Source organism: Cyanistes caeruleus, chromosome 9 (assembly GCF_971803275.1).
Source record: "Cyanistes caeruleus chromosome 9, bCyaCae1.hap1.1, whole genome shotgun sequence".
Taxonomy (NCBI): Eukaryota; Metazoa; Chordata; class Aves; order Passeriformes; family Paridae; genus Cyanistes; species Cyanistes caeruleus.
In genome coordinates, this window is record NC_141709.1 from 10,286,997 (window position 1) to 10,313,509 (window position 26,513).

The 26,513-nt window shown below is 37.8% G+C and overlaps 1 protein-coding gene and 1 pseudogene across 2 annotated transcripts; both read left to right on the forward strand.

Annotated features, from left to right (window-relative positions):
• Window positions 1–298: 298 nt before the first annotated feature.
• On the forward strand, window positions 299–14,521 carry LOC111944535 (coiled-coil domain-containing protein 180-like; annotated as a pseudogene). The gene is made up of 19 exons (XR_015273813.1): window positions 299–448; window positions 1,106–1,279; window positions 1,797–1,912; window positions 2,710–2,835; window positions 3,039–3,073; window positions 3,955–4,187; window positions 4,820–5,037; window positions 5,556–5,731; window positions 6,835–7,015; window positions 7,528–7,674; window positions 7,944–8,088; window positions 8,300–8,416; window positions 8,867–8,989; window positions 9,903–10,016; window positions 10,683–10,954; window positions 11,516–11,571; window positions 12,343–12,424; window positions 13,427–13,498; window positions 14,400–14,521. The product of XR_015273813.1 is annotated as a coiled-coil domain-containing protein 180-like (transcript).
• A 96-nt stretch (window positions 14,522–14,617) lies between these two features.
• On the forward strand, window positions 14,618–16,394 carry LOC147651572 (coiled-coil domain-containing protein 180-like). The gene is made up of 3 exons (XM_086841988.1): window positions 14,618–14,807; window positions 15,161–15,321; window positions 16,096–16,394. The coding sequence occupies exons 1-3, from the start codon at window positions 14,618–14,620 to the stop codon at window positions 16,330–16,332; spliced, it is 588 nt and encodes a 195-aa protein (XP_086698114.1). The 3' UTR covers window positions 16,333–16,394.
• Window positions 16,395–26,513: the final 10,119 nt, after the last annotated feature.

Genomic DNA, 26,513 nt, shown 5'->3' on the forward strand with positions numbered 1-26,513 from the left:
ACTCTGTTCAAAAGGTACTTGAAATGTGTAAAAGCTGTAACAAATGCCAGTAATGAAGGGGGTGCTGTCCTGCATTTACCTGGAGGATGCAAGGACCCTCAGCCTTTGTGCTAAATCCATCTTATCTTGGCAAAGGAATTCCACCTCTCTGCCTCAGTTTCTCCCTTTGTATCCAACTGAATTGTTTTGTTTACTAACGGAATGTGGGCTCTAGGAGGTTGAATCTTCCCTCTGTCCATTACAAGCAAATAAACACTAAGTTTAGCCATCTTCTCTGAAAGCCATGCAGTATTTCTTATATGCATGTGAATAATTTGCTATTCTTTTCACTTAGATGACCCTGTTGGATATTTGCACAGTAGAAGCTGTTGAAATTGTGCATTCCAACATGCTCCAGATGACTGAGAAACTAAAACATAGGTTTGAAGAACAACTGGAGCACATGAATGTGCGACTATTACATTTATTTTTATCACTCCTTGGGATTAGTCCTTTCTTCCTGTGCTCCCACCTGCAATGCCTTCTGCATTGTAGGCTATTGATGTCACATTAGAAAGAGGTCCACAGTGTGACTAAGCACTACAAAGAAGCAAAGTTTGGTGTGGAAAAGCTTCCTGTGGAAGAATTCATAATTATTGTGTTTATTATTTGTAATATAAATATATTGTGTTTTTATTATAATTTATATCTGAAATGCATATGATAGAGATGAATGACGTATGGCCCACCCAGTCTGCCTTATGACAGAGGAATATATTTAAATGATCTCCCAAATGTCTTCCAATCTGATCTTTTGTGATTCTATATATAAAAATGACTGGGCAGTTGTTCCTAATGTGATAAATTGTAGAATGTGATTTGGTGCTTTATGATGCCAGAATAAACAGAAGTTTTGATACTCTCAACTTGTACTACAAAAATCCACATTCTTTCCCAGTTTACTTGGATTTTTCATTTTTTTTAACTCTCCAAATAGAAGACACCAAGTTGAATACCAGTCATGTAATTCCAGGCAGCCTTTTATCACGTTACATATCCTCTTACTCATTCATTTCACCTTCCAGCAGTTTAAAAAGAACTTGTTCACTTGAATGTTTTTCTTTAGAGTGATTTTAAGGAGATGGCTAAATGGCATGAGCAGCATTGTGAAGGCTTGTACAACTATGTTCAGGATGCCATGGCTCTCTGGGATGTCCATCAGCTCCAACTGTCCCAGCAGGAAGATGTACTTGAGAAGAAAGTAGATGAATGCAGATGGGAACAGGATAACATAATTCAGGTATAAACATAAAAACAAGGGTGTGCTGTAAAGAAAGGACTTCCTAATGCAAAGAACCCTCTGGAATTCAAAATAGCTGCTATAAAATTAAAAACATCATATCTGACTTTTGTATTGGAATTTCTACTTTTCAGTTTCATTCAGTCAAGTGCATTTTTGCTAACTCCTTGATTCACACTGAATGGACAGTCCTGTCTTATTCTTGATAGGGCAGCAGTGTTAAGGATCACTGCTGCTTTCTGTATAAAGTGGCTGCAAGTTGCTATTATGGGATGTTGTGCAGGTATAGAGTCTGGTTGGATGCAAAGTTCTCATAGTTACAACAGCCAGCTTGGGATAGCAATGTCAGAGGTGTTCATTATCTAGGCAGATCTTCATGGGTGATGAGTTTTGCTAAGGTAACTTCCCTTATTGGTGTAGAATATATGTACATAATTAACTTACTTGAATCCTAAATAGTAATGGAGATTTTAGTATCTACTAAACCATTATTACTAGCTTTTTCATGTGGCCTTAGATGATGAAAGATAATCTGGATACAAGTTTGGAAAAAATGAAGATGGCAAGCTGTGAAGAAGAGCTGAAGCAATATTTGGAGAAAGCCCTTTCCTCTTTAGATCAAATTAGAACTAGGTATGAGTTTTGTATTGTAAACTTAAAAAGTAAAGCATATTTTAACGCTGGTTGTACTACTTAGGTCTTGTTTATGCTATTGTGTGAAGGTATGGGAAAAGACTGCTTTTTACTTCATGTAAGAATATAAAATAATGTACATATTGAACAAGGTTAAGGCAAATAATACCCACCGTTTAGGAATGGGACAAAGTGAGACTGCTATCATTCAAAAACCACACTCATTTGAGCAGTTAAAAGAAAGTCAGAGGTAACAGACCAAGTGAAAATACAAGTCCAGATTGCAGAAATGGAATGTAACCTATCTGAACATATACATAAATTCCCCATAATTATCTTTGTTTAGGAGACAAAGCAAATGCAAATGTAAATGAAAACAAGTGTGAACATTGATTTTTCTTGAATCAAGATGTAGCTTTATTTTCAAGTGAAAGGAAGATGGACCAGAAAGGCTCAGTCGCAGCTAAGCACAGTGCAGAACTAACATGGAAGACAATATTTTAACATCTTTTATGTAAGCAGTGTTTGTATGGTTCCCCATCCAAAAGGAAGGATGTAAAAGGCTTTACTATAAATATTTCTTAACTTTTGTGCATTTATTTATTTGTAATGAACTAATCTCTAACAAGCCAGAATGTGATTGTATTCAGTGTAAACAGGTCAGTCGCAACATTTAGCCTAAAGGTTTTATGAGACTGATCAGAAGGTCAGATTTAGATTTAAAGGCACTGTAATCATACTGAATTTTATTTCTATACATACTTGAGTCTCTTCAACAGTGACCTTAAATTGGACAGGAATGAGACACTCAAGCAAATTGTAATGGATGAAGTAATGGCTTACCCAAAAGCTATTTTGTGGGAATTGATTTCTTATAGTATATCCATCAGCCAGCATTTTAGTGTGAAGGAATCTCCAGACAGGTAAAAAGAAAATATCTACTGGTTTAGAACCTTATTAGTGTATTCATTTTTCACTTTAGAGAAAATTTACCTTTAAAATCCAGATTATATAAAGTATTGTTTCAGCCATTGAATAAAGTGCTTTTGGTAGAGATAGCAGAGGGAAAACAAAACATTTCTCAGTCCCACTTTTAACTCTGTCCTTGTTACAAACGGCATTTTAGCAAATCCATTTGCCTTTTGAACAAAGAACTACAAGGTAATAGACTTAAAATAATCTATTTGAGTGTTACAGGTTCTTTAGATAGTAAGTGATCTATTCAAGACTATCATATCTTACTGAAATAGAAACATTTTGAGAAGGAATATGGGTTTCTTAGAAGCAAATCCATATTTTAAAACAGTGTGGCAGGTATTTTTTGTTGTTGTTTTGGTTTTAGAACTTGCAAGGCACGATAGACTCCACAGTTCAAGATCAAAATAATACCTCAACAGTCCAAACAGGTATTTCTGCTTACTTGTTTTTCAATTTCTATTTCTTTGGACTGTAACCAGTAGAAGTCTGCTTTAATTGTAAGTAACTAGTTGAGGCTTCAGAAGCTGAACAAACAGTGGAGCAGCAAGCAGAGAGCATTGTGCAAGGAGAGGAAAATCAGAGTATCCTGAGTTGGAAGGGTATTACAGGGATCATGAAAGTCCAGCTCTTGGCTTTGCACTGACATCCCAACAATCCCAACGTGTGCATCCCTGAGAGCATTGTCCAAATGTTTCTGGAGCTCTGGCAGCCTTGGGGCTGTGCCCATTCCCTGGGCAGCCTGTTCAGTGCCTACCACCCACTGAGGGAAGAACCTTTTCCTAGTACCTAGTCTAATCCTCCCCTGGCACAGCTCCAGGCATTCCCTTGGGTCCTGTTCCTGGTCACACGGAGCAGAAATTAAAGTTGCCCCTCTATTGCCTTCGAGAGGAGCTGCAGCCCCCAGTGAGGTGTGACCTCAGTCTCCTCTCTCCAGCTGAGCCAAATGCCCTCAGCCACTTGTATGGTTTCCACTCCAGACCCTTCACTATCTCTGTGACCCTCCTTTGGACTTCTCTAGCAGCTTTAGGTCTTTCTAACATTGTGGCATCCAAAATTACCCCCAGGGCTCGAAGCAAGGACATCCCAGCCCAGAGCAGAGCAGGACAATGGCCTCTCTCAACTGGTGCCAGAAGATAGGGACAGTTGTCAAAAATCAGCTGGAGAAACAAACTTAACGGAGAAACAGGTGATCTTGGCACAGGAAATTGCAGAAACAGAGGAAGAAGAAGATGAGGAGAGTGTTCCTCATAAAAGTGAAGAAAATGAGCATGCAGAACAGGGACTGAGCATTATGCAGGTAAGTGAACAAGAGAATACATTTGAAAGTGAAGGCAGTCTTGACCAAAATAAGGAGGAATAGGAAGTCTTTTTGCTGAGAATGAATAGAAAGTCCTTTTTTGGTTAGTTTGTATACAAAGCACCCAGGGCTCTAGATCCTTTTATGGGAAAATGGAGTGTATAAAACAGTTCACAACCATTCTTTTTGATAATTTTTCATAATTTTTTTTCTAATCTGTCTTTCATCACAGTGTTCTCAGCCTGTAGTGAATGATTTAAGCTAAGTATTTGTACCTACATATTTGTTTTTCAGTTTCCATGAATTAATACCATAACGAAAACGTTTTCAAACATTGTTGACTCTGCCTATGTCTTGCTGGCATATATATAAATAAATATATAAATATATAAATATATAAATATATAAATACATGAATATATAAATATATAAATATATAAATATATAAATATATAAATATATAAATATATAAATATATAAATATATAAATATTGCCAGCACTGTGTAAATGTCCAAATTAAGAATGAGGACATTATTCTAAATATCCTTAGGATTCCTAGACTAGCTGGTGCGCTGTTAATTCTATGCTGATACCTTTAAAAGTAACGTGATAATTTCCCACTGTTTCCCAGTCAGCATCCAAGAGCAGCGAGGCAGAAAGTGCTGAAATTGCCACGGAGATTTTCTCCACTGCTAGTGGAAACACTTTTACTGTTCTTGGAGTTGAAGAGGCAGGAAAGACTGACATCACAGAGAGTTACCTTACAAGTTTTGAAAAAGAAGAATCCCTTCCTATGTATCTGAAATATGTACTTCTCACAGAAGCCATGTCTGTCAAGCTGAAGGAAAGGTAAGTAGAAAACAAATTCTGTTCTTTCCCTTTATGTAACACACAAATTTCAGCTGCTTAGAAGAAACATTAGACTACAGAGGAAAAGTTATCTAATTAGTGTTGTCTAATTAGATATTTATATTGTTAGCTATTTAATTATAAAATTGATTGTACAATTATTACATTAATCCACTTTTGAAATTCATACAAATACGAGAAAATGTTTATATTGCTTTGTATCCATGGCTGTCAAAGTACATTTATAAAAACATTTACCTTTACAGAATATTCATCATTTAAGGAAAATTATTTAGTGAGACAAGTAATTTGCCCAAATTCCCTGCAAAGCCTTGAAGGTAAAATGCCTGGTACTCAGTAGTATGCAGCTAGCTCAAAAATTCTACCAGTATTATGCAAATGGTACTGAAACCATACCTTCCTATAGCCAGAAGTTAAATTCTTAGAAATTATGTATTTAATAAATTCTTACTTATTATTTGCTGTTCCTCACCATAATATTTCTTTTTCAATCATAGGATTCGCCTCTGCTTTTTTGAACACTTGGAGAAATGGTTTGCAGAATCCTTGTCAAACTCCTATGTCTTTGTAGCTGCCAAGAAAGAGGAGCTGAATTCAAAACTTCTGCTGCATCTTAAGTTGCATCAAGGAAAGCAGGAGGATATACAGACAAAAATCTACAATGTTCGAGCTGGTATTGACTTTTTTTTTGTATTCTGAGCATCACATGTGTTCCTAACATGATGGTCCTAAGTGGGCCAAAATCTGTTTCAGCACTAGTTGACTTAGTAGTAGAAGACAATAGAAAGCAGTTGGCTGTCAAGAATTCCCAGTATATTATGTTACTTACATATTTTTAAAATGATATTTCTTTTCTAGAGCTCTTCCTGGTTTGTGCTGTGTTATTTTTGGAAAAATAGACAGTAGTGCCTTGATTAACAACTGGATTGCAGAAGATATTGAACATTCTATTGTCAATGTTTGTGAATTCTCATCCACCTTGAAATTATTTAACAAGAGTCTGTGCTGTACAAAAAATATTTTAAAAGTATTGCAGGAAAAGAAATTAGCAAGTTGGGAGAGCCAAAATGTCAGGGCCAAGCTTCTGAAAACATGAGAGGGAGGATTTAACTCTGTGAAATATCATTGAGCAGCTACAGAGCATCGTCTAATTAAAACTCTTTTTGCATAGGAAGTGTCAAGTTTTTATGGTGAGAAAAAGGGATTTTAGACAGGTTTCTTCGTCTTTAACACATAAGCAAAAAATTCTGCTTTTGGAGAGCAGGCAAGTAATTTTTCAATTTCCCTTTTTCTGCAAAGAGGACAGGTGCTTCTTCTGGCAGCTTTCTTCAGGTGGTTGCCTGGCTCTTGATTTATCCAGCTATCATTCTGGAAGAGAGACCAAAACTGTTTTTTTTTCCTTCCCTCACAAAACTAGGAAAAGTGAATGATTTTCCATTAAAAAATATGGCCATTGGTTTTGTTACGAGACTGAGAACAGAGAGATAAATGGAGATGTCAGCAATGACCAAAACTAAAGGAAAAAGAATGCTTGGAGCAGACAAGAGACACATGTGGTTTGAATGGATTAGGAGCTGTTAAGGATCTGTGTCTTCCACAGGAGAAAAGTCAAAGAAACCAAATGGAATGTATTTAATTTGTATATTTCAGCTACTATGAGGTATGGCTTTGTTTTATTTTGCTGCTGCTGCTGCTGGTCACAGGTTGACTGGGCATAGTGATAGTTCACAGTAAACAGGGAATAATGTTCCTGTTGTAAACTTCCTTTCTTCTCAGAGGAACTGTCACTTCACAAAGAGCATCTTGAGCGCCACTGTGCAGTACTGGCAGAAGGCCTGGAAAAGGAGAGAGCTGAATTCCTCAGATTTTCAGACCAGCTAAATAACCTCAACACACACTTCAATTCCCGAGTCAGTCACTTGGAGTTTGAGTTGCTCCACGCTCCTGTGACTGAGCAGTAAGTGTGCCACTGCTGTTGCTGTGAATCTCCCTAGTTAAATACTCCTGATTTCTGTCTGAGGTGTTTATGGTTTGCATTCTGAACCTGTTCTTTCATATGTTAGTGCTCTTCAATGAAGACTACTTGATAAAACTTGAAAACATGTAAAGAATTTCATTCTCTTGCCCTGAAGAAATTAAAATCAGGACTGAACACCTGGAAATTTTCATCTGACAGTCTTTAAGTAGAAAAGATGTTTCATTGGTTTAGATTTTATCCAGTTTACTGAACATGCACTGTAAGAGCAGCTGACTAATTGTTTTTGAAGAAAAAGACGCAATAGTATCAGCTGTTGCTGATACCTTCCATGGGTTCATCCAAACCATCCCAACTTGGGGAGCTGCTTTGAGAGTCATAAATCACTTCTGAGTCCTCAGATTTGCTCATGTCTTTACAGCCAGCAGTTGTTGAATCATTGTGTTGTGTTCCTTTACAGACATCTTTCCTTACCTTTTATTATTTGCTGTTAGGTCAGCTTCTTCCAGCAACAGTCTGGAATCAGAGCTCCAGAACCACCTGGAGTCAATCAGGGTTACTGTGAGAAGTTACCAGCAGCACTTGGAGGAAGCATTAGGAAAATTAAGGGATTCAAATGTGGATTTTCTCAAAAGTTGCAGGTATATAGATTTCATAGAAGTGTTGTTTATAAATGGTGACTGAGTTCTGGGAATCAGCGTTTGTTGCATAGGCAGAAGAGTAAAAGTAAATTTTATTTTGTTATTCATCTAGTTTCCCATTTAAAAAAATAAATGCATCTTGTTAAACCACAATTATTATGCTGTTTTCATCACATTTGTGTTGATATATATGTTTCAGGGCTGTTGAGCTGAAACAGTCTTGGGGAAAAAGATGACTCACAGCCAATTGTTTTTATGTTTGCTTTCAGATTATTTTCAGAGGTCGGTAACTTTTCTTCTGAGGAGGTAAAGTGTTTCAGCAAGTGTCTTCAGAAAGAAAGTAAAGAAATTGACTCCTTTGAAAGTTCAATCAAAACAGATGTGGAGCAAATAAAATCGAGCTGCTTGGAGCAGGTATGCAGAATTACATTATTTCAAATTATGTTTTCTGTTGACATATTTGATGGGATTTGCAGTCAGCCTGCTTTCAGATTAGAACTGTAAATCTGTTCTGTTTGGCAATTACATGATGGAAAAAATTAGTAAAAATGGCAAGGTCTATCACTTCAGTTTTAAAAAGTGAAAAATTATCTTGTTCTGTCTTTTGTTTCTGACACTCTTAAAGGCTACAGAACTGTTCAAGCAGTCTCAAAAAAGGTTTGCTTCTCTCTCTCTGAGTCGAGCCTTTATGAGGAAGGTCCATCAATCTTTGAGGAGGTTACGACAGCAAATCAAATCAGAGGTACAAACAGAAACATCAGAACTTTGCTTAAATTCGTTATAATAATTTTCTTTTTTATACCTTTGAGGAGATTTTGGCTGAATTCATAGTGGACAAATATTACATTATTTTTATGTTGATTTCAAACCTGTTTTCTATCGATCTGCTATTTTCAGCAGTCACTATCTGCTGAAAAGCTTATTTTTAATAGTGCTGACACTGTGCTGGCACGCTATGGCCTTGCAGCACATTGAGTGTATACATCTGAACTCACCAGCATTTTTGTGTGGTGCAGCAAACAACGTGAAGCATTGCTTTTGTGAATTACTGTTTTCAGCTTCTCCTCTGAGTACCAGGGATTTTTAACCAGTTTTTATCAGTGGTTCTAATGGTCTAATGGTAATGAAAGTGGAGCCTCTGAAACTCCTGTGGATGGGGACTTTACTTCTCTGGTGTTTGCTTCTGCTTTAGGTAGCGAATTCCAATTTGCAGTCAGCCACATGAAAGTCTTACCTGGAAAAGCTCCAGCAGAAGAGAGATGCTTATGTTCGTTCTACTGCAGATAAAGAAGTAACTTCTCATCAGCATAAAATGGTACTTAATTTGATTTGTTATTAATTGTTATTAATTTGGTAAAAAGTAGTATTTTTGAGGAAGACTTACATTTCCTCATATTTGGGGCTGGGCAGGAACACAGAATTTTTGCTCAGAAAGATCCTTGTCCTGGATTCAGCTGGGATGGAGTTAATTTCTTCTCAGTAGCTGTTGCAGTGTTGTGTTTTGGGTTCAGAATGAGAATGGTGTTGATAAATCAGTTTTTGCTAAGTTGTACTTATCCTAAGTCAAGGACTTTTTTTCCTTGTCTCCTGCTCTGTCACTCAGGGGGTTCACAAAGGAAACTGGGAGGGAGCATAGCTGAGACAGGTGACCCAAACTGGCCAAAGGGATATTGCAGCCCATGGGATGTCACATCCAGTCTGTAAACTGGGAGAGTTATCTGGGAGGGGCAGTCTGGGTTCAGGAAGGGGCTCTGGCATCGGTCAGCAGGTGGTGATGGTATTGTGCATCACTTGTTTTTCACTTACTATTATTGTTATTATAGCTGTTGTTACTATTATTATTATTATTATTACTATTTATTTATTTACCATTATCACTGTATTTCACTTTACTTTCAATTATTAAACTGTTCTTATCTCAATATACATGTTGGCCTTTGATTCTGCTCCTCATTTCACCAGGGCAAGGAGGGAGAGAAGGAGGGTTGAGTTGTGCAGTGCTTAATTTCTAGCTGGGTTTAAAACCACCATAGTCCTTTTTGGACAACCTGTTTTCCTGTTTACCAAACCAAAACCTCAGCCTCGTATACAATCTCATTTCTTCCATGTATGTGTACATAAACTGGTGGCAGAACAGAGGCAAATATGTTGTTTGCAAGAGTCAGCATGTTTGAAAAGGTTAGAACAGTTAGTTTAGTAAATACCATCTGTCTTACCATCTTTTTCAGGCTTTAACTTCTGAAAAGTTGTATGATTTTGCCAGAGAGGTGTTGGAACAGCTGAAAAAGAGGAGCAAGTGCCTTGACTGCTTCTTAGTAAAAGCAAAGATTCCACATGCCACTGTAAGATAACATTCACATTCTCTATTTCCTTTAATATGAAGAGAATTTTCTTGTGTACATACTTTAATGGCTTTTCAGAATCTGTGCTTTGAATTTTCAAATGAAAAAAGAATCTGCATTATGCCAAGATGTCAGAGACACTGTAACATTAGGACAGCCTTTTTAAGAGGCTGAGTAAATCACCAAGTCTACAGAACGCTGAAAGAGATGCATGGCATTGCAGTGAGTTGCTCAGTTCTTCACAAGAGTTTGTTTTCAAGGTGTAACACTATTCAGAGGTACATATTTCACAGGTTTCTTTTTTTTTTTTTTTAAATCCCAGATGTGTCCTGAAGGGATTTTGTTTTTATCAAATGGGGCTTGTTTTCTTTCCTCCCTTTTCTGGAAATTCTGTCTTTGTTTTGTAATCTCAGTGGATCATTGTTTTAAGAGTATATCCTTAAATACTGTTTATGATGATTATGAGAACCTACTCTTAACTGCTTAGAAGTGTTTTAGAGCTGTATAGCTGTAACAACATTGCTGACAAAAAATTTACTTTAGCCTGTGAAGCAAGATACTGTCCATTTAGAAAATCTGCTTTAGTAGCCGGTCATTACATGGAATGCTTTCACTAACTGCCTGCTACAGTCTACAGGGCTTCCTTTATCTTTCTTCCCATTTCAGGAGGACTTCACCACTCCTGACACAGATGGGACATTGCAAGGGGACTTAACAACTCTTGACATGAATGGGAGGTTACAAGATTCCATTGCTCCTGCTGTCCCAGAGATGAGAGCAAAAAAGAGCTCTCATTGCAGAGAAGATAGTCTCAGAGATGAGAGCAAAAGGATGGTGATGGGACTGGATCCTGACAAATTCCCTTTGTTAAATCCAAGCAGAATGGATACATCTATGTTTAATGATTTGGCAATAAATGTTATCAAAAATTTATCTGGGTAAGTACTTGTTTGCCTAAAGGTATTTTTCTTTCCTTGTCTTTATTTATATTTTCTTTGCCCAGAACTAGTGAATAGACTGGTCATCGGTAATACTACTATGTATTTTCTGATCTAACTTTAAAAATTAGTCTAGCTGAGACTGCTTTCTTTTTAAAACCAATATTTCTCATAGCCAAATATATTTTTGAGTAATAAGTGACATCTAGTATACAATGATAAATTTCAGGTATTTAAGTTTTGTCTTCTAGAGATTTATTTTAGTTAAAAGGTGATTATCTGCTGCATAGTTGACTGAATATAAAAAGTGTAAAATGAAGACTATGACAAATGTTTGATTTGCAAATAGTATTTTAATGTAGTTTTGCTTGTGGAAATTCCAAAATACCAGTTAAACAAATCAGTCCCATGAAATTACTTCTATGTACACTGTCAGTTGTGAAAGTAATCCTATCTGTTACATATGAGCTCAGAAATTTAGCTCAGCACGTGACAGGGATAGAGAGCATGCCTTGTTTGCTATTTGTTATTCAGTAGTACTTAATTTGGTTTTTTTTTTAGATTTGACCTATCAAAAAAATCCCCAAACCTAAACCACGGGAGGACAAATGATCCAGGTGTGCCTGTATTTCTTTTAATATTTTCTTTTCATCTAAATTGCAGTTCCTGGCATTTTACTGCACACGGTCCAGGCCAATGGCTTCTATGCTAGGAACTCTGAGATAGTTGTGCTTCTCACCTCTTTTCCTGGACATTTTTACTTAGATTAAGATGATTTTGAATTCCTAAAACAATGAAAGCTGCAGAATGAGATAATAATGTTATAAAGAGTACCTGTGATAGCAACAGGGAAGCAGGGTTGAGAAAAGAAGTGGTGCAAAAATCATGAAATATATAGGGAATCAGTGTATTCTCACAGTGTATTATCATCTACTCCAAAGTGAGCACAGAGGTAACCCTAGATGCTCCCTGCCTAGTGTTCCCATTTCCTCATGTCTCTTCTGCAGACCTTGACTCCTCCAGCCATTTCCAAAGCTTTCACATTTACAAGTCCCCATGACCACTAATACTATGAATGTAGCCCATTCATTCTCCTTATTAACCTGCCTCAAATTTGCTTTACATCTCTTCCATTTACCATGTATTTCCTGTGACATTCCTGGGACTCATGCCCCAGCTCATAACCTTTATTGCTGTTGCCACTTCTGAGTTACTTCAGGCCTGTCTGACAGAAATGATTGCTCCTGTTGTTGTCCCCTACATATTATAAGGAAACATTATAGAAATAAGAATACCGTATACATATACACATCAAAAACTTCAGTTGGTTGGCATTTATGCAATATCCTTCTTCTTCCCTTGTTAACTATAAGCAATTCTTCCCCCAGTAAGGAAGAGGGTATCTGATGCACATTCTCAGAAGTCTTCTAGCAAGAGTTCATCTCGGGGTGAAACAAAGCGAAAAAAAAGGTGAGACCCATAAAGTGAGGAATTCCATTTAAAGTATTCCTATGCAAGAATTTACCTAGACTTGGTCTATACACTGAAAGATTCATACTGCTTATTTGTATTGCCCTTCTTTCCATCTACTGCTTATCCCTTGGAATCTCTTACCTCTTTATGTCCACATGATCAGCTTTGTGGGGCTTTTTCCACACATTTTGACTGGAAAAACATTTTTCTTTTTCTCCTTCAATCTGCTGCAATTTTGTATTTTGCAGTTGTTGAAATATAGACTAACCCTTAAATCAGTGGGGCTGAATTTTCAGGTGTGTCTAAATAGTTTGTCTTCAGCTTAGTCCACAGATTGAGGAAATGAGCTACTGTAATAGTGAAAACAACAATAAATTTTTGAACAAGTGAGAGTTTAGAGGAGAATTCTGAGAATCATTTTCCATCAAAATACTCTATTTAGATTGTCATGGTTTGAGAATGGTATTCCCCAATTTTGCACTCCTACCAAAACACTCCAAACCGTGTGCCACTTTCTCACTCCCCTTTCCCTACAGCAGCTGGAGAGGAAAATTGGAGGAACAAAAGGTGAAGATAAGGTTGAGATAAGAACAATTTACTAGAAAGAGCAATGAGATTAAAAGAAGAACAGTAACAGCAGTGATGTTAATAGCAAAGTGTACAAGAGAGGCAAGCGATTCACATGTGAATGCTCACCACAAGGAAACCCGTGACAGTACCCGACTGCCACCACATTCCCCAACAGCAGGGACCCTTCCACCCACCCCCACAATGGTGAGAGGTGGTAGGGAATAACTTCCAGGTCCTGCTCATATCCCCTCCTGGCTGCTGTAGAAATTAACCCTGTCCTGGCCAGAACCATGCAATACTAGTTTTGGAGTTACCTTTTTTCTAATTTTTCTTTAGTTTCATGTCTGTTGTATGATTGACTAGCTCAAATCATCAGTCAGAGAGGAAAACACTTGTGGATAGTTTAAAATTAATGTTTTTCCTTTCCAGTGAAAAAGGCAGGAAATCTCTTACCAGGGACGAGAGAGCACAGATACTTGGAAAGAAACCTCCAAAGTCTGAGTGAGTCGTATATTTCCAGAACAAGAAATTAATCTATAAAAAACCTGGAGGTATGTATGTATGTATGGATGGATGGATGTATCATTGTGACCTATAGAATTCACTACTGAAGGTATTTAGCCTTGATATTTATAGGTCAAAGTAGTTCCAGAGCACTTCCTTTTTGCAGCATTGTAAGAGTGAAGATCTAAGCCACCTAGTTCATTCTGTCTAATGTCTGAAGTGGGGGGTCTTACTGGAGCCCATTTTGTACATTTATAAGAAGTGGGTGGGGAATGTAAAATAGCCTCTGCTTCAATTCTTTTCACACCTAAGAAGACCAATACATTTTATGTCTTCATTCTTGTGCTCAGTGTTCCATTAGCAGGATAAACAATGAGCAAACAGGTTCCATTCCCTTTCTCTAAGAAAATTATCATATTGTTTCTGGATCTGTGCAGCTGTACTCCATAGAACTGAGATCTTTTATACATGCCATACAAAACTATGAAGATTAGTGCTTAAGATATTTAAGCATTTGAGAATTTTATTCCATATTCTTTTTCAGTATAATTCCAGTAAACAGCTCAACCCACCTTCAAATATTTTTTCTTTATCTAAAATGCATACTTAGTTCTTTGGGCACAGGAATTTGGCTAAGATCACTTTTTTTTGACAGTGGCATGGCAGTGCTCTCCAGTGAGCAATTACAATAGCTCCTTGTCCTGGCTGCATCTGAAGAGAATCTGTGCTAATGTGGGGAAAAGTTCTTAGGCATTCTGAATATTGGTTTGTGTATGCTCTGAAAAGCATATGGAAATTAATCTGAACAAAATATTTGGAAAAACAGTGAATATTGCCAGTGTTATTATTTAACAGTTTGATCATCAATTTAAATTTTTAAATTTTTTTTGGTTTTCAGTACTTTGAAGGGGATTATTACGAATATTCTCTGGAAGGGTAACAACACCTTGCTCTGCCTTGGTGAGGGAAGGAAATGTCATGTTCTTTAGTCAGTTCTGCTTTCATAGGTGTATTCTTGTGTCAGAGAAATAATTTGATTCTTTCAATGTTTGGCAGACAGTCCAAAAATTTTCCTTTCCTCTCCCACTCTTATATACGTAGATGTGACATGTTTAAATGTATTGTCATCATTTTTTTCTGGTTTATCTTTCCCTTCTGCAGCAGTTCTATGGAGAAAAGAAGAATCCTCAGATGGGAATGCTTGAAGATCTGCTAGACACATTTGAACATTGGGCAGAAATGCTCAGAGTGAAACTGCTGTCATACCAAAGGCAGACAGATGATTACTATAATTTCTGTCTTACAGGTAAATTCATTCAGTTCAGATTTGCATTTCCTTGTGTATGTAATTTTCAGTATATAAGCTGAAAATTGCAGTGACCAAGAATTATGTCGTTGTAATCAATCACACTCAGTGAAAAACTCCAGTTGACTTTACTGGAAATGGAGCCAATATTCTTTTCTATGTATTATCAGCTACAAAAAGTGTAGCAGAAGGGCACTTGACTAAGTTAAAAGACCTGTACAAAGTCACATCTTTGTGCAAGTGTATGTTTCTCAAAGCATTGCACCTAGAAGAAGAATGTCAGGGACGTGATCTATGTGAGAGAAAATTCCAGGCTGTTTGTGTCATATACACACCCTGTCTTTTCCAAAAAGAATTTCAGGATCAGCTGAAGTGGTTTGAGGAGGAGCTCTCTTCTGTTTCCCAACTGGTCGTGGAAAGTCTTTTAAAAGAACATGAGCAGAAACTCAGCCCTTTTACTGGTCATATTCAGCATCTCTTCAACAGACAGCTGAAAGAGTGGGAGGATGTGAAGGTATATATCATGAATATATTGGAATACTTTTTAGTGTAACCAATGCCAAGGGCATCAGAGTGATAAAATTTTACTTTTCTCATTACCAGTGTTTGCTTCATCACTCTCTGCTGAGCTGAGCACAGATGTAATTTCTGTTTTTGCAGTCTGCTTAGTTCTCCTGGAAGCTTTGTATTTCGTGGAACTCTGTCCCTTCTCTCCCACCTTTCAGCTCTGGGCTGCCTCTTTCTAATCTTCTCAGCTCTGCCTGTCATTTTACACTTGGATTCTCAATCCAAAGTGAGGGCTGTGACCTTGTGGTGTGGCCAGATAGCTCCTACTGTATGAGTGCACTCCTTTGTAAGAACGATGATGTAGGGATAATGAAATACTGTTATTTACCATCATTCATAGAAGTGGCATATTTTGTCAAATAATATCAGAACTGAGAACAGAATCATAATGGAGATCATGTAGAAAATGCTACAGTGTCTTGAGATTACACCTAGAGTATTAAAAATATTACAAATATTGAGATATAAAATATATCTTACTTACCACATGGTAGATGATTTTTTGTTGAAAATAAATCCCAAAATGAGAGCAGAGGCCAGCAGAGAGGCATTTTGGTGCATATTGTACTGCAGAGTTTATATCCAGACAGCCAAGAAGTAGCTCCATTTTCCTTGTCTCTCTGAATACCTTTATAGAAAATGTTTGTAGTCTACTTCCTTTTTATGGCTGTCAGTACATTCTTTACTGAAGGCATTTCTTTCTTTACATATTTGCTTAAAGACTGTGCATCGGAGAAAATTACATTACTCCCTAGGACACCCAAATAACTCCCTTCAGCTGGAGGCTTTGTGCCAAGAGGAAATAAAAAGGCAAAAAGATCAAACTGATGGTATTCACCTCAACACAAAGATGCTGCAGGTAATTGTAAAGTCCTTGCTTAATATGAACCTAAATGTTGCATTTGGAAAGGAGGGTGTATTTTGGATACATTTTTCCTCCCCATCTGTCTTGGTTTGAAAAGACAGGTGTCTGCTAAGGAAGGCAGAAACCTTCCTTATAAAAATAAAAAAATACAAAAACAAAAGAAGAAGAATCCACTGGCAGAATCAGTGTACAACCTGACACCCTGTTGGTCAGGGTGTTGGTAGCAGTCTGATTAAATAGTTGCTGCAGTCCTCCTGGAGTGACAGATGTGGTTCTGTTGAAGCAATGATTCCATAGAAAGGGTGTAGTTTTCCTCTGAAGGTCTGGTGGTGTAGGTGGATCCAGTCTTCCTCTGGGAGTTCAATGGAGAAAGGCTGCTTGTGGCATTCCAAGTCTCAGATTATATCCAGGTAGGAATGCTTGGCTCCTCCCTCTGGGTGGAGCATCTCACAATGGGATGATGTAATTTTATCAGTCTTGCAGTGAGAATTAATAGCTCGTTAACAGAAGATATCCCCCTGGATGGAGGATGGGTTGTGGAAGAGATAAAGAACACTGCCACAGCAGGTTTTAACAGCTGGGCCATTAAGAGAAGATATCTCTTATGATATGAGTTATGAGGGATGGGTCATGAAAGAGGTAAAGAACACTGCAGCACCAGGTTTTCACAGATGGTAATAGAATACATACTTTTTGTTAAATCTTTTATTGCAACTGAAGACACCATCCAAAGGAGACTTGAAATTTTTTTTAAGTTTAGGCAATCCTGCACATTTATTGCTAAACTTTTAAGTGATGTACTGTCAGCATTAGATCAGTATAGACATAAATATATCTGCATACATAGAAGTGCTGAGATACATTGTAGAACTTAACTGTATTTTGTATCATTCATAGAACCTATTGACTATGAGCTTAATGGTGGGTGGGAGTATTGGCTGTGGTGGTGACATCCTCTGGTTGTTCTCTTACTTCCAGACAACAGATACCTGGAAGAGTTTCTTCTCTGTGTATTTTATTAGTGCAAATAATTGTCACTTTTCTACACAAGATGAAGAACTGAAATAAGCTGAATTTACAGGAGAGATTCAGCAATCAAAATACTTTCTCCCCTTTGCCCCCTGGGTTAATTAAAGGTTGGTTCCCCAGCATTAAAGCCCATTGTTTAGTTCTCTCAGGCCACTTATTCCATATTCTACACTGTCTGCAGAGTACTGGTATTTTGAATTCCAAAGTAGTGTCTCCTTCTATTCCTAGCTCTGCATACAGACACAGAAACACAAAAACCCTGTTTAAGAGGAACACTGTTGCTATCCTTCTCCCTGATGGGACCCCTCTGTCCCACCCCCCGTGGTGCCTGCTCGTCTCTGGGCACAGGCGGTGGAGGGGGTCCTGGAGTGGATACAACACGGACTCAAAGTATCTAGACACAGGAGGCTCAAACTTGCTGGAATAATCCCGGGTTTATTGTCTGTCGTCCATCCGGGGCAAGAGAGAGAGCGAAATGCTCTGGGTCTTATCTCTTATACCAGGGGGCAGGGGTGATCAGGGGATGCAGGGAGGTCACAGCCAATGGGAAAGGGGGGGGAGGGAAAGAAGGTTTTCAGGTAGGAACTAACATTACACAAACCAGAGGTGAGTTTTACCCTTGGGAGGTACCAAGATTTTTAGATGCACTACAACAGCTGTGCACTTGTTCAAAGCTGTGTTAGATGCCAGAAAACACACACACAAAAAGAAGACAAAAAATTCTTTGAATAACCCTTTGGTCAATATAAACAGTGTACCTGAGCTGAATAGGTTTCCCTTGAAGTGGTTGGTCAAATCTCAGCCTCAGAGAAAGTCATCACTATTTTGCCTTTTCAGAATATTGTAGTTATATAAGTTTTAGTAGCTCACAGCTTAGGATACGTCAAATAGCACTGATGCTCATACAATAATACATTGTGTTTCTCTGTCTGGTTGAAATGCCTTATTTACTGTGTATCAAATTGATGCTTCCTATTTCTGTCTGAAATATCTTAGTGCAAACAATATATAACAATAATATATAGGAGTTTCATAGAACTATCCGATATGTGGCTTGAATGAGGTGAGTGAAGTCACTAAAATTGCAGACAACTACCCTGAAGTGATGTAGAATGAGCATTCCTTATGACAAAGTTGTATTAAAACAGTTTATTTGACTGTGGACTTCTGCAAAACCACTCTGTAAGCCAGTGAGTGACATGGAAGTTCAATGGATAGTGGGGAGGAGGGGGAGATTCATGGAAGAAATTCCGACTATAATGGTGGATTGGCTTTAAATGTTTGTGAATTTATGAAAATTAAAGACAAGGGGCTGAAAGCTTTTTGCTTTGAAGAAGGAACATGAAGTTGAAAGGAGGACCAGCAAGGTTTAGGGTGGACAGAAGAAACCTTTTGACAATCAATCAATGCAGAGATTGCTTCATTTTAGAGACTCAGTGATTTAACAGGAAAAAAAAACAAAAACAAACTGTCAAAGGAAAGCCCTGTCTTGTATGGACTAAGTCCACAGGAAAAAAAAGCTGTTTATAAGCCCTTCTCATTCTTGTCCTTGCTTGCCTAATGCCTGTGAGTTTCTCCTGTAAGATTCAAATGATTTGACTTGGTTTCCATAAGTGAAAAAGAATTTCAGTCATGTTTGAAGAAGAAGTTATAGAAAGTGTTCTGGGAAAATTCCCCACAGTAATTTAGTTTAGGTCCCATTACAATAATGGTGAAAAACAACAGTACCTGTACAGTAACTGTTGGATTTGCAATCTAATTTTATCTGTGACCTAATTCATATGTCTCATGATAGTATTTTCAATATTCAAATATTCAATATTCAAATACACCATTTCCTGGGTGACCATAAGCAGTGTCAGCCACAGTCCACTTTCAAATTTTAAAAATTGTCAATCTTGTACTACATACTTCACTATTTATATGTGCAACCAGCTTGGAGATGGTGCAGAGTGTCCAACATGTCTGTAAATGGCTGGTGATCTGTATCAAAATGCAGGGAAATCATGCCTTTTGAAATGGCAGTGGCAATGCAAATCATGTGAGATTTCATGCCCTTCCAGAAAGTTCTACAGAAGTTGTGATTCTACACCTTGTTTTAGTTCCTGGTTGAAACTATTCTTTGGTCACCTGGAGAATTATTTCTGTATTCTTGGCCAGGAAGGCTGGAGATTATCCTTTGCAATCTGTCACCTCATTAAATTCCTTTTTGGCAGAAACATGATTCCCCAGAAACATGATCTTGCTGAGGCTTAGTCTTAGGATATTGTGGTGTTATCTGTATTGCCTCTTCCCTAACAACACACTCCCAAGAACAATAAAAAGTAAATAATGCAACAGCCCTCAGAGAGGCCATATAGTTCCTGCCACTTATTGAGAGAGAATTCAAATTAAATACCAGTAAGTTATGTTTTTCCCAGCTTAAAAACTTCAGATGTGAAGACAGAGTTGCTTTCAGAGTTGTTACTTTGTGACCTTGGTGTTCTGTGTTTGAGTATTTTGTATGAATTATGCCTACATGTTTTCTAGCATCAGTATGAAAACAGTGTCTTGCACAGACTGATGTTTCTTCCCGCTCCTTTCATTATTCAGCTAGTTACTTCACATCCCTATTCACCTCTGAATGCTAGGCATGAGGAAAAGAGAATAATCCTTCCCCACCAGTATTTGTATCAATAGTCAGGAACATGGCAATTTGGCAATGTCTGCCATTTCCACATAATGTTCGACGTCCTTTACCTAATTACTTTTGTTTCCCTTTAATGATTTTTCCCCCACTAGAGTAGGATTTTTTTTTTTCATTATTTTCCATGATTTTTTATCAGTGGAAGAAGATTGTATAGTGTTCAATTCTGTTTTATTTTGGTTAAGGTATAAAGAGTGACCAAAGGGGTCTCATGCCTTAGTAACCCTAAGTGTTTCAAAATGAATTCAGCTTTGCTGTTGCACTCTAAGAACTCCTACTTAGTACTTCACTTTCCTGGAAACTAATTCCTCTTGGTTTCTGATAATATACTTCTTCACTTAACAAATACCTTAGAGGAGAAAAGATGATGATTGAATTGATGGTTGAATTCCATAAGGTATTACTAACACAGAATAAAAGCTGGTGGGTTCTTTCTTTCTCCCATGCATGTGGTGATTTATTTGCAAGAGGGAAAACCTGTAGGGTCAAATCAGTGTCAAATCAGCAATCCATGTGTCACAGGTTGCTGTTGCCCTTCACAGATACTGTTCTATCATTTAGAATGCTGGTTGTGGGCTATTTCTGTGTTGAAGAAGACAATAATTTTTCATACAGCTGGTCGATCTGGGGGTGTAATTCTCCCCTACATGCCAGTTTTAAATGCTCTGGATTAACACCTGGTAGTATCTCTTTGACTGAATGGGAACTTACACCTCTAACTTCGTATTAACAGTGCTCAAGTTTTCTGGCAGAGGTGGTGTGAATGCCCTCTCTGTGCAAATAATGCATGTTCTTTATTGTAAAATGTCTTTCAAGTTTCTACAAGTTCCTGTCTGCCATCTACTCACTCTTGTTTGTACTAAGTTATTTTAAATCCACACACCTGAACATCTGTAATCTCTATTTGCTTCTTGACTGGAACTGTATTTTAAAAAAATCCATGCCTGTTCTTAATCTTATTTTGCACCCAAACAAATCCAAGACTTCTCAAAGATTGTTAAAGCAGCAAAATTTTTAAAAAACCCCCAGAGAAATCGGAAGATGAATGTATGTACTCATCCATGCATGCTGAGCCACTGGCTACACCCTCATCAAATCTTAGCATCATTCAGAAACATTTGAAGTTGGAAAAGGCCTCTAAGGCCATTGAGGCCAACCATGAAGTCTTGCAATGTCACCAGCATACAGAATCCTTTCTTAGTCTAACTCTGGATAGGGAGTCAGGTGAGTCCTGTTTATAGCACCACTGCTGACAGAGGGTCATGCTTGTCTTTCTACTTCCAACTGGAAATTCCACCCCAGAAAATAAATTCTCTTGGGGAAATGTCTTGACTCTGCTTCAGGAAAAAACATTGCCCAAAATCTCTTGAAGAAGTAACATATGCCTTACTGTAAAATAGCAAGCATTTTCTGAACTTTAACTTGACTTTTCCTGCATGAAGCATTTCTGGAACAAACTCTCATTTTGTAGAGAGTAGTCAAGTAAGTATTAGCTTATATGTTTTCACAGTGATAAACTGTGAAAACGAGATTATTTTCCTGAGTAAACAACTTCCCCAAAAAGTTGTGGTTTATTCTGGAAGTGAAAGTTTTGAGAGTTGCAGCTCTGCAGATGACATCTGGGAGAAGTGGCACATCCTGCACAACACCTTTATAAATAAATATATACAAGTGAGGACACTTCAGAAACAGAAAAAAACCTGACAAAATGAAATTTGTGTGGAACCTCTTTTCTTCCATGCTATACTACTTAATTTGCATAATGGCCTGATGTGTTAGCTTAGAAACCTATAAGAAACTGGAAGGAATGAAAAAGCCCTTTAGAAACATTGGATTATTTATTTGGTGTAATTTTGACTGGTGCTTCATATTTGAAGAACAGCTGGGAGGCAGAGCACTCAACATGCAGATAATTTCTGGAAATTTCTTATGCAGTGTATCATCTAATATGTTGCTTTTTCCTTACTTCATCTATTGTCCTTTAAGAAATACCAGCTGGGTGAACCTCTTGGGAAAATGTTTGAATTTAAGTTTTAAATATATAGTCATATTTAAGACATGTATGCATTAAATTAGAATGTCTGTTGGAGAACCAATCATTCATACATAATGAAAACTATTTCATTTTCTAAGCTATTCATTCAATTATTTACATCCCAAGACAGGAGATTCCTCATAAAACTTGTCCATCTTTATTTTCCACTCCCCAAGAAGTGAAATTCAAGAGTTTAGGAGGTAGTGCAAGAATTACAATAACAAAACTTAAATTTCAATGCAATCATTTAAAATGTCTAATCCTTAGATGAACTGAAGACAAGACATAACTCTTGCAGTTCACTTTAAGAGCTTGACAGATGCACTGCAGGAGCTAGGAAATCTCTGGGAAATTTCAGAGAATTCATTGTTTCAACTTACAGAGTTTATTTAGAGCAGAAGTTTGGAAACATTAGTATGGTTCCAGGAAGGTATCAAAGAAAGAGGAATTTGGTGAAATTAGCCCATGCAGGAACAACACAGAATCAAAATTGCCCAGGACACCTACAGTTGCACAGCACAATATCCAGGTGGCTTTTGAATATCTCTGAGGAGGAATGCCCCACAATGTCTCTGGGGGAACTGTGCCAATGCTCATTCACCTTCACAGTAAAAACAGATTTCTGTGTTCCTGATGTTTGACAGAATAATCTCTGTGTGTTCCCATTGCCTCTTGTCCTTTTACTGGACAGCACTGAAAAGAGCCTGGCTCTACCTTCTTTGCACCCTGTCTTTAAAAAGTCCACACACCTTAGTGGATGATCTCCAGATGGCCCAGTCCCAGTTTAATTTTAGGAAGCATTTCTTTACAGCAAGAATGGTCAAACAGAGTAACAGACTTCCTAGAGGGGTGGCCCAGCATGCTGGTCTGGATGTACACCCAGGACTACATCACTCCAGGTGCCAAACCTGCCATTTGTACTTGTTGAATTTCATAGCATCAGTGACTGCCCAGTATTCTAATTTCTATCCTCTGTAAGGCCTCTGTACCCTTGAGGGAATCAATTGTTTCTCTTAATTTAGTCAACAACAAAGTTAGTTTCACTCAATTCCCGTGCCCAAGCTTGGTAAGAACATTGAATAGAACAGGCCTGAAATTGAACTCTGGGTAACATCAGTACTGACTGGCCATGAGGAGGTATTTCCCCATTTATCTAATTCTTTGAGAATTTGAATACTCTAATTCAAAATCTTTGAATTTGGATAAATTCAATTCATCCAGAAGGATAATGTGAGAGGCTTTATCAAAGGTTTTGCTGGAATAAAAATCACATCCACTGCCTTCCCTTTGTGCACTGGGTGGGTACCCTTGTCATAAAAGGATAGTAAGTTAGTAAAGCTTGGCTTTACATTCTTGATCTCATTTTTGTTTGATCAATTTCTGCAAGGTTTTTCAAGTGATTTTCAATAACTCCCAGAATACCCTGGTCATGATTTCACCAGGTCCTGAACTGAAATAGACTAGCCTGTAGTTACCATGGTCTTCTTTCTTGCCCTTCTTGAGAACTGGAATAGTACTTGCCAGCTTCCAGTCAACTGAGATCTCTTCAGATTCCCAACACTATTGAACAGTAAAGGAGAGGGGTCTCACAATAACCCTGGCCAACTTTTTCAGTGCACTGGTATGAAACCCATCAGACCCCAAAGACTTACTTGCATTATTTGCATTCAGCTGCAGCAGCAAATACAAGCTCAAAGTCAACCGGGAGCTTACCACTTTTCAAGTTGCAATCCTCCAAACGAGGGCTCTGAAGGTCCCAGGGTTCTTCACTGGTGTTAAAGACACAGGCAAAGAGGTTCCTTGGATCCCCCAGTCCCCAGTGTAGAACCCAGAGTCTGCACCTGCCTTCGTTGGGCTCTCTGAGTGCAGCCAAAAGCATTGTCTGTTATTTGTCACGTCCACTTGAGGCCACATTTTGGATTCACCTGGGGAAGTTCACAGTGTGACAAAAGCACTGCAGGTTTCAGGCAACCACAGCCTGTGTCACCCTTTGCACCAATCCCAAAAGGATGCATGGCAGCAGGTAGAGCTGTTAACACCCCAGCAGTGCATCAACAAGGGAACATAATTACCCACTCGGAAGGTGCTGTAGAGATGACGGTTTGCTGTTTATATCCATGTTAGTGGGGAGTTTTCAGCTCCATCTTTTGTGAGTGGTGGTGCTTCTGAGCTCCATATTCTGTTCAATGTTTATCTAGAGTGCTATAAATGCAGTTTGCTATGGGGTCTCTCTAACACAGTTCCAGACAACTATCTAGCAGGTAAAAATCAGGGGCTCAGAAGGAAAAGACATTAAATTACATGCATATTATAAAAATATATCATTCCCTTATTTTCCTACTTCATTCCAATTTATAGTTTGTTTGTTGACTCAAATCTACATGCTTTTAGAATGACCAGCTCTTGGCACTTACATCAGTTCTGTGATACCTTTAATACCTTTTGAAATTTACTTTTTAAGGCCTTTTTATCTTATTTCAGTGTGTTCGTTGCACATTTCAGCTGGTTATATTTTTACATCAAACCAAGGACAACAAAAGACACATCACATCCCAAGCTTAAGAGATTAGTTTCATAGAAAATGTGAAAATTACAAACCAGGTACAAGATGCTCTAGCAAGGGAGAAAAGTCCTCAGACCTTCTAGTTAAAAAAGACAAGGTTACTTGGAAGTAATCTGCCCTCATTCAGCCTTTCTTCAGTGCTTCTCTCTGCTCTGACAACCCTCATAGCTTCCTGGTCTAGGCCAATCTCATAAGAATTACTCTAAAATTACCAAAATAAAAAGTTTTTAACTGGATTCACTCTGGATCTTTACCTCAGACAAGAGTTTGTTCAGCCTGGTGGTGCAACCTTGGTGTTTTCTTTTTTAAAAACTACACATCAAAAAATTCTTGAAACCATCATCATTTTTTATGGGGAAAAGAGCAAGGCCTACCTTCCACTGCTCTCATGTGCACTGTGGTCAGCCTCACCCTGAGTCCATCTTTCAGGATTGTGAGAGTTGACACAGGCAGGTGGCATGAATAGGAATAACCACAAGACCATAGCTGGAATGCAGAGAGTAAATTTATTTCCCCCATCCTATGGGATCCTGCAGGCAACAAAGCAAGGAAATAAATTTACTCTGTGTGATGCAAAATTTGACTGTTCTCAGTCCTTTGTATAAGAATCAGAATATAGAGTAACTTGAGCTTTATACTACTTTTTTTTTTTTTTTTTTAATCCGAAGAGCTCTGATTCTAGTCTAAAAAACACTGATATAAAAGGAAATTAATAAGACACAGAAAACTTCTCCTTCTGTCCTGGTAACATTTTCAAACTTACTGTCCATATTAACTTTTCCTTTTGATTGCAAACAGAACATCATAGAATCATAGAAACATTAAGGTTGGAAAAGACCCCCAAGATCATCCATCAAGCCCAACCTTTAAATACTTGTGAAGTGCATTTGGGTAAACTTGTTGTTGTTGATATGAAATACAAGGGATGGGACCACCATGCTTTGAGATGATTTATTGCTCAAGTAACCCAATAAGATATCAGTCTCAAGGCATGAGGTTTTAGAAGCAACAAGTCAGCCATAGCTCAGGGAAGTCACCCATTTCTTCTCTGCACAGCAATTTATAACATTTTAGCCAATAGGCAGTTGACACAAAGCTTGTTGTCACTTATTAACCTGTCACCTTTGCTTAATTTTGCTGCACTGCATCTGTCTCTTAGCCACTAAGCTGACAGGTCACACACTGATGCACACACCTCTGTTAAAATTTCTGGATCTCTAACTTCCTCTATAAGTCATACTATTACAGTTTAAACTTCAAACTATTTTACCTAATATAAATTCTTACCTACTTAAGAGATATTCTTACTTCTAACTATAGAGACATAAGTTTATAATTTCTCTACCCAATGTCTGTGTACCTTCACTACTGCATCAATTCAGGATTTTTCTAAGGCAGCAGATTTTCAGTTTCCAACAGTTGTGTTCTGATCTTCCACTCAAATGGAAAGTATACACTGCAAGAATAAGGTTTAGTTCAGAATGTAGAAAGGTTTTGAAGATTGATTTCATTGAGACATTTTAAATGGCTTTATAAATTGGAGTAACAGCAGTTATTCAGCTGAGAGGTAAAGAACTTCTACCATAAAAGCTTGTTTTGTCCAAAAGAAACCAATCATTTCAACCTTTACCAGTTTCTCCCATGACAATAAAACATAAGAAGGAATAGATAAAGATGAAAACACTCAAAGAATTCTGCCATTCATGTTCACTCTGGTGCACAAGAAACAAGGCTGAATCCCTGTCTCCAAATCCTTGGATAGTTACAGTCCTTGACCCCACAAGATTTTACTTTTCCTCTCCCATCTTTTAATTAATCTTTCATCCAACCTTACTAAAAGCTTTAAAGTCCTGAAGAGCACCTTCTGCAAAACTGATCTTTAGTTGAGTTTAGTTGATGCTCAACTAGATTTAGTGCATTACATCCCATATAATTCCTGTTCCAGAGTGATAACTTCCCCT

Excerpts from the sequence above, each read along its gene's own strand:
- LOC147651572 (XM_086841988.1), top strand. The coding sequence starts at position 14,618 with ATGTATTGTCATCATTTTTTTCTGGTTTATCTTTCCCTTCTGCAGCAG. Across the intron at positions 14,808-15,160 it reads CTATAATTTCTGTCTTACAG|AATTTCAGGATCAGCTGAAG; the intron begins GTAAATTCATTC and ends TTTTCCAAAAAG. Across the intron at positions 15,322-16,095 it reads AAGAGTGGGAGGATGTGAAG|ACTGTGCATCGGAGAAAATT; the intron begins GTATATATCATG and ends ATTTGCTTAAAG.